This window comes from Colobus angolensis, unplaced genomic scaffold, assembly GCF_000951035.1.
Source record: "Colobus angolensis palliatus isolate OR3802 unplaced genomic scaffold, Cang.pa_1.0 Scaffold67, whole genome shotgun sequence".
Taxonomy (NCBI): Eukaryota; Metazoa; Chordata; class Mammalia; order Primates; family Cercopithecidae; genus Colobus; species Colobus angolensis.
Genome location: NW_012120376.1, coordinates 7,809,913 through 7,821,908, shown reverse-complemented (window position 1 = coordinate 7,821,908; position 11,996 = coordinate 7,809,913). Strand labels below are relative to the sequence as shown.

The 11,996-nt window shown below is 49.0% G+C and overlaps 1 protein-coding gene across 4 annotated transcripts in view; it reads left to right on the top strand.

Moving 5' to 3' along the window:
• The window catches only part of IKZF4 (IKAROS family zinc finger 4 (Eos)), a 37,692-nt gene that overhangs the window by 16,471 nt on the left and 9,225 nt on the right, over window positions 1-11,996 (top strand). The window contains exons 2-8 of one of the 4 annotated variants that reach the window (XM_011926141.1): window positions 239-290; window positions 1,440-1,538; window positions 3,613-3,762; window positions 5,519-5,612; window positions 6,905-7,009; window positions 8,618-8,878; window positions 9,614-9,781. In XM_011926141.1, the coding sequence (XP_011781531.1) occupies window positions 3,676-3,762; window positions 5,519-5,612; window positions 6,905-7,009; window positions 8,618-8,878; window positions 9,614-9,781 (715 nt within the window). In that variant the 5' untranslated portion in view covers window positions 239-290; window positions 1,440-1,538; window positions 3,613-3,675. Of the gene's footprint in view, window positions 1-238; window positions 291-1,439; window positions 1,539-3,208; window positions 3,763-5,518; window positions 5,613-6,904; window positions 7,010-8,617; window positions 8,879-9,613; window positions 9,782-11,996 lie in introns of those variants that run through there. The other 3 variants (XM_011926143.1, XM_011926144.1, XM_011926142.1) reach the window with 3 other exon arrangements.

Here is an 11,996-nt window from a genome sequence, read left to right as displayed (position 1 = left end):
GAGTTGGCGGCGCCTGTAGTCCCAGCTACTCGGGAGGCTGAGGCAGGAGAATGGCGTGAACCCGGGGGACGGAGCTTGCAGTGAGCTGAGATCCGACCACTGTACTCCAGCCTGGGCGACAGAGCGAGACTCCATCTCAAAAAAAAAAAAAAAAAAAAAAAAAAAAAAAAATGTTAAAGAAAAGCCTCCTCCCTTCCCAGAGCTATCTTCTAATAGCAGCTATTTTCTCTTTCAACAGAATCTCTTTAAAATGGACATAGAAGACTGCAATGGCCGCTCCTATATGTCTGGTATGCCTTCTGTGTGTTCTGTTTGTTAGGGGCTGGAAGCAGACCCTCTCCTGTAGAGCAGAGCAGAGAGCCTTCAGCCTAGGCACATAGCCTCTGAATGCCCTAGTCACATAGCTAACTCTCCTGCTTGGTGGCCCTTGGTAGTGTGCAATCATTTTGATGATCTTACATTCCCTAAATAGTAATTCTCTTTTCCAGACTTCTTGGGGGATGGAGGAAGGGAATAGGAGGGGAATGTGAGTGGACATCATTAGAAGAATAATTTGAAGCAAATAGATGGAAAGAAGACATGGTTCCTTCTCCTTTGCTCTGAAGTCACCAGCCAAACATGAAATCCTGTTCTATCCAGATAGAGTGGCACAAGATTTCAAACCTCAAAGGCCTGCAAGGGCCAGGTGGTCGTGTGAATGAGTGAAGTAAGGTTAGGATAATAAGCAGAAAAGAATGGTGGGGGCTGTCATAAAGTGGGGAACATATGTCCCACTTAAAGGGACAGCAGCTTTCAGTGTCCACTAGAACTTGTCATGCAGGAATGTGTATCTAGTGTGGCCAAAACTTCTAAATGTTTAAGAGAAATCAGAAATCCAAATTTTTATATGAAATGTCTCCATTTTAAAATAATGACTCAAGGCTGGGCACGGTGGCTCACGCCTGTAATCCCAGCACTTTGGGAGACAGGCAGATCACGTGAGGTCAGGAGTCCAAGACCAGCCTGGGCAACATGGTGAAACCCCGTCTCTACTAAAAATACAAAAATTAGGCCAGGCACAGTGGCTCACGCCTGTAATCCCAGCACTTTGGGAAGCCGAGGTGGGCAGATCACGAGGTCAAGAGATCGGGACCATCCTGGCCAACATGGTGAAACCCTCTCTCTACTAAAAATACAAAAATTAGCCGGGCGAGGTGGCGCATGCCTGTAGTCCCAGCTACTCAGGAGGCTGAGGCAGGAGAACCCGGGAGGCGGAGGTTGCAGTGAGCCAAGATCATGCCACTGCACTCCAGCCTGGCGACAGAGTGAGACTCTGTCTCAAAAAAAAAAAAAAGAAATAATAGAAACCAAAACTCGGTTTTGATGTGATGAGTATCCCTATCAGAAACCCAAGCATCATTGTGGAAATGACCTATAGCTTATTTTTTACTCTAAAGTAGGACCAATGAAGGAATTATTGGCATGCACTAAAGGATGGGTCAGACAAGATGGGTCAGACACACATATGAGAGTCATTGGCAACATCCGGGTAATGTAAGGTAAGAGGTTGACTCTGGCCCCTTTCTTGTTTAAGGAGGGAAGGAGTTGGAATGGGTAAAGGCATTCAATACCTGCCACATGCTTGACAGAATGACAGGGATCAGGCAGACTCATTTAATTGGAAGAGACTTTATTAGAACAAAAGTCATGGCACTTGTAGGAGCGAGCCAGTCCTCCTACCTCCTGCTCAGTTAAGCCTATTCAGAAAACCACTACTGAGCAACAAGTACACTCGGGACCCTGCTTTAGTGCTGGGGAACACTCAGATGGATAAAATCCAGTCCCTGCCATAAAGCAGGCAAATGAGAAACTACAAATCCCGTGGAGCTCTTTTCAAACCTGTTTATGGAGAATACTGGATACTCGTGGAAAACTGAGGTGATTTGCTTCACTGTGCTATGAAGCCAAGTTTTCCCTGCTTTCAGCAGATTGGCATTTCCTAGATAAGAAGTGGCCTCTGCACAGGATGGTTTTTGAATGGAAGTGGAGGCCAGGAACTCCTCCTCTGTACTTTGAGAATTCTAGATGTCAGCAGCTACCTTAGAAAGGGAAAGGGGAAAGTCAAAGTAGGGCTACCATTAGCTCTGAAAAGTACCCCTCTTAGGACTGGGCAAAGCTGTGCTCATCACTGACCCATCTCTCCTGGAAGAGTCATATGGAAGCAGAGGGAAAGGCTGCAGCACGCAGCCCTCCTGAAGCACACTGCGAACCTCCACAGGCCCCCACAGTTCTTCTGTTCCACACCAGGTGACCTTCCCTCATCAGGCCACTTGATGAAAAGGGTATCTCTCCTGTTCTTCCAAGAGATTTGAATTCCTCACAGAACGTGATTTAGAAAATCCATCTTTTCTCCCCTTTTCTCTTTTTAAAGCTACAGATCATTCCTTTCTGGGGCAGGGAAAAGGGGGAGATAAGCAAGAGTCTATTAATTTACTGCACAGATAACCACCCCCTCCATTTTCCTATCTTTCAAGGGAAACAGAGTTGCTCAAACCCAGCTCATGCCATTAATTGACTGAGCAGTGCTTGCCCCGTTTTCTGAGACTGTTAAATGTTTAAGAGAACTTTGGTAGAAAGGGATTCAGGGGTAGGCAACCCAAAGTTTCACAGCCCCTCCCACCCCCAAATTCTTGGAATCAGAAAATGTAGTCTTCCAAAGTAGGTCAGTTTGTCAGTGAGCAGCTCCTCTGAAAGGGAAGGGAGCAGAGGCCTTGTCCTGATAGAGGGCGGATTCATCCAGGGCTTTCGGCTGCTGGGGCCCCAGGGGCACAGGAGGGAGGGGAAGTGGGGAGACCATACCAGCCTTTTTGCCTGGGATCTGAAAGGTCTCAGGGCCATGGAGCAACACTAGCCTGACACCAGACTGCTGGGCCCTCTCGCCGCTGGAAAGGAGGAGACTGTCAGTCCCCAGATCTAGAGAGCAACCTTCCTCCTGGAGGAGGGAAAGAGTTTGGTGGGGGAGGGGCTTTCTGCCGATCTGAGAGCCTTGAAGCTGTCCGTGTCCTGGGCCCCATGACCTCTGGGGCCTTGGCTTCCCCAGCTGGCAGAGGATTGGGCCTTCCCTGGGGCCCCCCCTTTCTCCCTCCCACCCGCAGGCCCATCCATCTCTCTCTCTCTCTCTCTCTCTCTCTCTCTCTCTCTCTCTCACACACACACACACACACACACTCTTGCCTCTCTCAGGCATTTGTTGTGCAGTTCCTCTTTGTCTGCTGGGCACGAGGGGCAACGGCATCTGCCTTTCCCTCCCTGTGCACACACCCACCACCCACCCCTGCACTGTCTTGGAAAAGGGATGCTGTAGCCTAGCATCTCCCCCACCATATACACATATACATTCTCTCCAGCCCCCTCCTCAAGCACATCCAAGCGTGCTCTCCCCTCTCCCTCTCTCCCTGTCTCTCTCTCCCTCTCTCCCTCTCTCTCTCTCTCTCTCTCACACACACACACACACACACACTCAATACACATACACCCTGGGCTGAGCTGCTCTTGCTGGCTACAGCCGTGGGCCTCTGCTCACCGTGCCGCTGCTGCTGCCTGCGAAATGACGGCGGTTCCCCTCACTTCCAGGAATCCACGCTTCCTGGAAGGTGAGTGGCTGGGCTCACCCCTGCCTGCCACTGAGACGCAGACATGCATACACCACCCGCACTCCCTCGCCGTTTCCAAGGCGGCGGCCGCGTTCGCACCCCAGGGTCTCACCGGCAAGGGAAGGATAATGTAAGTTCAGGCAGAAGGCGGCTAGTGGAGGGAGGAAGGGGGGTGCTGGGGCTAGGGAGCCAATTCAGTAACTACTCCCAAGCCTGAGGAGATGGAGAGGATGGGGGCTGTGTGTGTGTGCGCGCGTGTGTGTATGTGTGTAGCGGGGGAGGGGGCGTTCCTCCTTATACTTGCGGAGGATGGGAAAGGGTGTTTGGTGTTGCTAAGCAAAGACGGCGACTTGGACAGTGGGAGCCTATGGTGACATCTTGATTAGGCCTTGGGGATAGAGGTAGAGCTGTCTGGGGTGAAATACCGAGACAGGCCTGGGTGGGAAGGGGTAGTGGAGAAAATCAAGGTAAGGAAGAGGAGCCTTGGCAAGCAGATGCCTCAGCCTGGAACAGAGATCTGAGGGGCCTCAGCCTCCTCCCCACAAAAGAGCTGAGGATGGGCGTCTTTCTTTGCTCTTCTACCCACTATTCCCTTTTAGCAGGCTAGGATCCTGCCACCCTGGAGCCCATGGTCAAGAAAGGGAAAGCAGTTATGATGAGGTCCCTTGCAGAGAAGTGTGGAGGTTCTCCAAGCTCATGGCTATTCCCTAGTTGTAGCCACTATGTAAAGGTCTCAAGGCAAGGCAACAGGAGTGGAGGGCTGACCTCCTTTAGCATGTGAAACGCCTTTAGCTTGTGGCCTGTTTCCCAGTTCCTTTCTCTCCCTCCTACTTTTCAGCCTTTACCTACCTCCCAGTTCCTCTGATGTGAACCTCATGATTTGCCTTTGCCCTCTGGGGGTTCAGCCAATCTATGATGACTTTGAGCAAGAACATTTCTCAGAGACCTAAGAGCAGCCTTAATTCTTGGCTTTGACAGTCTGGGATTTCTTGGGAGTCCCAGACTTTTGAAATTCCCTTACTGGGGTTTCTGGGGCTGAGAGAGGAACTGCTAAACTTCCTAAATCTTACTCTAGTCCCCTTCACCCGAGCTAGAATTCAAAATCCTTGGTGTCCACGAAAGCCTTTCTGACTCCTGAAACAGATTCATTATACATATATATTAGCCCCATAAAAGTAGACTTGAGCCTGATTTTCCCCTTATCTTAATCTTAGGGAGGGCAATAGCATCAAAGAGCCTCTTGAATTACTGGTATGACTCCTGCTCCTCTTCCTGCTTCTGGGCCTTAATTGGGAAAGCCACAAAGGATACTTTCCCCTCAGTGTTTCTAAGTGTACCTTTAAATATATTTTCCTCCATATAGCAAGTCCCTGGCCTCAAGAGGCAGCCTCAGCCGAATAAGCTGGGACCAGCGATGGATTTCCAACAAGTTCACTCATCCTTTTAGGGTCAAGGCCTCAAAACCAAGTGCCCTGTTCTTCCCTGATAAGTACATCAAATGATTTAGGGCAAGTCAGCACTAATAAAGGGAATAAGAGGATACCCTTTTCAGCCCTTCTAACCATAGTAAACCCTACACTTAGTTGAAAGGACATATTTAAAACTGGCTCTGAGTCTACAAATCTCAACCCACAATCTTGAGATGCTCACTTCATGATATGTGTGTGGTTCCAATTTTGGGCAACATTTTCAAGTAACCATGGCTCACCTAAAGAGCCCCAGCTGGGAAAACTCCACTTCAAGCCATAAGGCTTTTTCTATAGATAGTGAACAAATTTCCTCAGGCTTTGACGGGATAGAATGGGGAAAATGGGACTTTAGGAGAGGATATGAATGAGAAATGGTCCCAAAGTCCTGAGTGGTTGTTTTCTTCCCACTGACCAAAGCTGGAGAGGGATCCCTCAGGAGGGTGTGTTCCGGATTTCTTGCCTCAGGCCCAAGACTCCAACCATTTTATAATGGAATCTTTATTTTGTGAAAGTAAGTATGTACATAGCTGGGCAATTGGGTAAAGTACTAATAGGTGAACTTCAGGGATGAATTTTAGGCTTCCTCTCTCTCTCTTGCACTCTCTCTTGCTCTTTCTCTCTCTCTGTCTTCCATATTTAGGCCTGTGTGCACACATCCATGCATGTACATGTTAGCAGATAATGTAGAAGGCTACCAGTATGTTTATCCCAATAGGTATGTTCTCTTTATATGTATCTACATATGTGCTGTGTCTCTGTGTGTGTTTATCTACATGTATTTCTATTTCACCTATGTATTTGTGCAGAAGATTGTGGGGAGGAGGGATTTTTTTTAGAAAGACATTCATATCTTTCTTTAGATATGTTACCTGATTTCAAAAAACATTATGAAAGCCTCAAAAAGCATTTTTACAAAGCAATTTATCAAAAAATTAAAACATATACTGAGAATAAATTGATCACTTAACAGTCAATGGACATCAAATAGTAAACATGTGATTAGAATCAGATCAATAGGAGACTTTCTGGAGTAATCAAATTTTTGCTGAATTTAGAAAGTCTAAGGGGCCCAATTCTTCCCTCCTAAGATGGTGACCCCCAGTTGGCTGGGTAGGTGGTGGTGAAGGACATGGACACTTACTGTCTATGATCCCACTTCCACACTAGCAGCTATGTAACCTTAGACAAGTAACATAACCTCTTTTGTACCTCAGTTGCCTCATCTGAAAAAATCATGATATTAGCACCTACTTCATATAGTTGTTGTGAAGATTAAATGAAATTATTCATTTCAAGTGCATAGAATAAAGCCTGGCACATAGTAAGTATTCAATTAATATCATTAGCTGCTATGATGATTACTAATATTATCATTAGATACAGGGACAATTCCAGTTGCCTTTCCTGCAGATCCTGAACCTGGCTGGGGGCTCCGGAGAGGACCAGTAGGGAAGAATGTCTGTCCTGAACATCTGTCCCTTCTGCAGCCCCCATTTTTCTCTCCGCCCTGGCACGCCCAGCCCCAGCCCGGCTTCCTGTGGACGTCAGGCAGTGATGCTCTTCCCCTCAGGCCTAGATAAAGGTAGGGTAGGCAAGGCCCAGCCACTGAGCTCACGGAAGGCAGCACCAGGCATCCAGACTGGTGGGGGCGCAAGGTATGGTGCCCAGCATACAACACTGCCTTGTACATGGCTATGAAGGAAATATTTGTGAAATTTAACTGAATTTTTTTAAAAGATTAGGCAATGGACAGTCGATAACTCCAGCTCCAGCTTTACCTGCCCTCTTGTTCTCTCCTCCAAGGTAGCGGGGACTCATCTCTGGAGAAGGAATTCCTCGGGGCCCCAGTGGGGCCCTCGGTGAGCACCCCCAACAGCCAGCACTCTTCTCCCAGCCGCTCACTCAGCGGTAAGTGTAACCTCCTACCACCTCCTGGCAGTAGGCACACCCTTTTGCGTTTGGCCTTCAGTTCACCTTCTACTGGCAACCATTTCCCTATCGTCACCTCCTACTGGTCTCCTGCTTAGTCTCTTAAGAGCAATAAGGAGACCAGTGTCTAGGGTTTTTCTGGCTTCTGAAAGGACAGTGAATAGTCACTGGCAGACTAGGGTAGAATTAAAAGAGGTATAGGTGGGATTAAGGTAAAGGTTTCAAAGAGAAATTATGGAATTAGAGAAGCAGGTAGATAGAAATGGTCATCAGGTGGAGTTAGACAGGAAATAGAGAGTAGAAGGACCTCCCCATCTCCCCACAGCCCATTCTCCTACCCAGACAGGGTCCCCATGACTGCTCCTCCCCAGCTGGCCCTAGATCTGTGACATTCTCTAAATGGTTGGAATAGCCAGGAATGTAGGTCGGAGCTAGAGCCAAAGCCTTCTCTTCAATGGTTCCTCCTTCCTTTATCCTTCCTGCCCTGCCTCAGAGTTTTATGGAGGTGGAGAGGGTAGAGGGGTTCAGCCTAATGGGGTGGGAGGGAACTGTAAGCATGTCTGTCTTCCAGTTTTGCTCTTTGGCCTGTTGTCCCCCTTCAGTCTTCCCAGGTCTGTTTTCCCGCCACTCTTAACTTGCTGGCTTCCTGCCCAGGGCCAAGCCAGACATCTTTCTTAATGACAACAGAGTACAGATAAAAGCTCCCCTTAGTCGCCTCTTCTCCTCAGTGACAGAAGACATCCTATGTACCCCCAACTTTTTACTTTTTGAGACGGAGTCTTGCTCTGTTGCCCAGGCTGGAGTGCAGTGGTGCGATCTCGGCTCACCGCAACCTCTGCCTCCCGAGTTCAAGCGATTCTCCTGCCTCAGCCTCCAAAGTAGCTGGGATTACAGGCGTACACAACCATGCCTGGCTAATTTTTGTATTTTTAGTAAAGACAGTGTTTCACCATGTTGGCCAGGCTGCTCTCAAACTCCTGACCTCAAAAGAATCCACCGCCTCCGCCTCCCAAAGTGCTGGGATTACAGGCGTGAGCCACCGCACCTGGCCCAACTTTTTTCTCTTGAAGCCTATTTGCCTGGTGGTGGGAGAAAAGGTTGTCTCAGGTTCCAGCAGGATTCTGATATCAGCAGCAGGGATACTAGGGTGTTAGTTCCATTTAAGGCTTGAATGTCTCAGGGCCTAAAGACACCCTCTTAAACTTTAAGAGTGCCATTCTGGGCCGGGCGCAGTGGCTCACACCTGTGATCCCAGCACTTGGGAGGCCAAGGTGGGCGGATCACCTGAGGTCGGGAGTTTGAGACCATCCTGACCAACATGGAGAAACCCCATCTCTACTAAAAATACAAAATTAGCTGGGCATGGTGGCGCATGCCTGTAATCCCAGCTACTCGGGAGGCTGAGGCAGGAGAATCACTTGAATCCGGGAGGTGGAGGTTGCAGTGAGCCGAGATTGCGCCATTGCACTCCAGCCTGGACAACAAGAGCGAAACTCCATCTCAAACAAAAAAAAAAAGTGCCATTCTGGCCTGGGAGCAGCTCCCCCCTTTGCCTCTCTCTATTCTAAACACCATCCCACCCCTCAGCCAACTCCATCAAGGTGGAGATGTACAGCGATGAGGAGTCGAGCAGATTGCTGGGGCCAGATGAGCGGCTCCTGGAAAAGGACGACAGTGTGATTGTGGAAGATTCATTGTCTGAGCCCTTGGGCTACTGTGATGGGAGTGGGCCAGAGCCTCACTCCCCTGGGGGCATCCGGCTGCCTAATGGCAAGCTCAAGTGTGACGTTTGCGGCATGGTCTGTATTGGACCCAACGTGCTCATGGTGCACAAGCGCAGCCACACTGGTAAGTAAGCCAGAGGGTCTCTGGGAGGAGCTCCCAGGGTGGGGTTGAGGCAGGGGCAGTGCTGGGACAACAGCAGGGATGGGGCTGCAGGAGGCCATGCAGGGAGTGGGTAGCCTCAGAAAGGGAAGGGTCTCACCCAGCACATTTTCTAGCTGACAAAATGAGGCGGGGTGGGGGTGGGTGCAGAATTTAATTCCCCTCAATACCTGTAGTTTCCTGGCACTTTCCTCAACTGCTGTTATAAAGAAAAGCTGATATTTTTCTCAGTATATGAGGGAGGGTAAAGTGTAGACTCAAGAATGAGCCAGTGGTCCAACAGGGGTCAGACTCCTGGGTATTCTTTGGGCCCTCCCATCTAATAATCAAAAAAAACAAAAACAAAAACAAAAAAAAACCGGAAAACAAAAGCCTTCTCTTCTCAGCTTCCTCAGGCCTTGGGCTCCTAGGGCAGAGTGGGCCCTGTGGGGCTCAGTTTTTGGTAACAGTCTTTTGGCCTCATGTTCCAGGCCCCTCTCCCTGCCACACACTTCTAATCCACACCTTCCCCAGGGTAAGACCCAAGGGATCCCCAAGGGATCTTGATAAAGCAGGGTTTGTGTGCATTGCACTTCTGCCAGTCAGCAATGTGTTCAGAGCACCTTCCCTTGGGCAAGGTAGGACAGAGGGTAGGGCGACAGGTTCAACCTTCAAAGTTCCTCACATGCAGTCCTCTGTGATTTGTTCTTTCACTTGCAGGTGAAAGGCCCTTCCATTGCAACCAGTGTGGTGCCTCCTTCACCCAGAAGGGGAACCTGCTGCGCCACATCAAGCTGCACTCCGGGGAGAAGCCCTTTAAATGTCCCTTCTGCAACTATGCCTGCCGCCGGCGTGATGCACTCACTGGTCACCTCCGCACACACTCAGGTCAGTGACTGTCCAGTGGGATGAGGGAATGAGGCTCCAACACACCCAGTATGTAGAGCTCAGTGACTTCTCTTGTATTTCGGGAGTTACAGTGTCTGTCATTGAGGGGGTGAGAGTATTTACAGAGCAGATAGGGCCCCCTGCCTCTCTCACCCATCCTCTGGGCAGCAAGGCCTCATGAGAAATTTGGGAGGCACCTTGATGGGGTATTTTACATCCACCATATTCTGTGACTTGCAGCAAAAGGAATAGGGGCAATGTTAACAGTCACCCTTCCCTGACTTTTGTTTGTTTCTTGTTTTTTCAAGACGGGGTCTCACGCTGTTGCCCAGGCTGGAGTGTAGTGGCGCAATTTTGGCTCACTGCAGACTTGATCTCCTGAGCTCAAGCCATCCTCCCACCTCAGCTTCCTGAGTAGGTGGGACCACACATGCCACCACACTCAGCTAATTTTTATATTTTTTCGTAGAGACAGGATCTCCCCATGCTGCCCAGGTTTGTCTTGAACTCTTGATCTCAAGCAATCGGCCTGTCTCAGCCTCCCAAAGTACTGGGATTACAGGCGTGGCATAAGCCACTGTGCCTGGCCTTCCCTGACTTTTGTATTTTAGATTGTTGATGCCACAATCCATGCCCTATTACCCCCAACATCTAAGCCCCTGGGAGATCCCTCCTCTCACTCCCATCTGCCCCAGGCCCCACACCTGTCATCACCTTCACCCTCCTTCCTCCCACACCACCAGAGGTCTTGGGCAACCAGTCTATCCTCTCCTTTACTTCCTACTGGCTCCTGGAAATATCCATGGGCCTCTCAAATTGCAAAAAAGGGAGCCTAGGACATCCAAATAGGAAAAGAGTATCCTATTTCTGTTCCCTATCCCAAGAGGTTGTCACCTTCCCAGAGGCAAGAGAAAGTCCAGAGGGTGCCTAGAGATCAATGTTTGGAACAGTGCTGGGAAACTGGATTAACAAGGTTTTCTAGCCCAGTCAAGACTGTTTGAATCAATATCTGTCTGAATCAGCTGGACAGATAGCACTTTCTAGGCATTTTACTAAGCTTTAGGCTTTTGGCTTGAACTTGGGAAGAGGCCAGGAGCTGAGCTGGCAAGAAGGAGGGAGCTCAAGATTGGGAAAAGGCAGGAAGAAAGGAAGGGGGAAAGAATTAGTAGGGTCTGTCCTTGGAAACTTTCCTGGCTATTTTTCTCTTTTCTTAAACTCTCCTGAGCCAGGATTTAAAGGGACAGAGCAATCATTTCACCAACTTCTACTTTCTCCATCCACTTACCTTGTTTCAGGTTCTCCCACCTTGTAATTGGGACCTCTTTATCTCTATGTATGTGGAGAAACAGGGAGAAAGACCATCGTTGATTCATGCTTTATATCTACAGAGCATTTCACTTATGTTTCTTCATGTGACCCTCATAACAATTCCAAGGTAGATGTGATTATCCCCATTTTGTTGACAAGGGAAATGAAGCTGTTGGGGGGAAAATGAGTTGCGGGTCACATAGTTATTCTACAGCCTAGCTGGAACCCCATCAAGCTCCAGTGCCAGAAATACGTACTTCTTTTCCTCAGAAAAGGGGCTGCTCCTCCTGCTGGTTTGGAACAAGGATGGCTTAGCCCCTAGAATTCTTACCAACTATGCTGTGAGGTCAACTGGGTAGATTTTGGATTTTGATCTGTAGATTATTAACAACAGAAGCAGACACAGATATACTGTCAGGTCCCATCTCTGTGAAGTGCTTTCTGTTGCAACCCCTATTATAAGAAAAAAGAGACTGAATGCATGTTCTCACTCATGTGGGAGCTAAAAATGTCGATCCCATAGAAGTATGGAGTAGGCTGGGCACAGTGGCTCATGTCTATAATCCCAGCACTTGGGGAAGCCAAGGTGGGTGGGGATCGCTTGAGCCCAGGAGTTTGAGACCAGCCAGGGCAATGTAGTAAGACTCTGTCTCTATTACAAACAAAAAGTTAGCCAGGTGTGGTGGCACACACCTGTAGTCCCAGCTACTCAGGACGCTGAGATGGGGAGGATCACTTGAACCTGGGAGGTCAAGACTACAGTGACCTGTGATCATGTCATTCTACTCTAGTCTGGGTGACAGAGTGAGACCCCGTCTTGGGGGAAAAAAAAAAAGGCCAGGCACGGTGGCTCATGCCTGTAATCCCAGCACTTTGGGAGGCTGAGGCGGGTGGATCACCTGAGGTC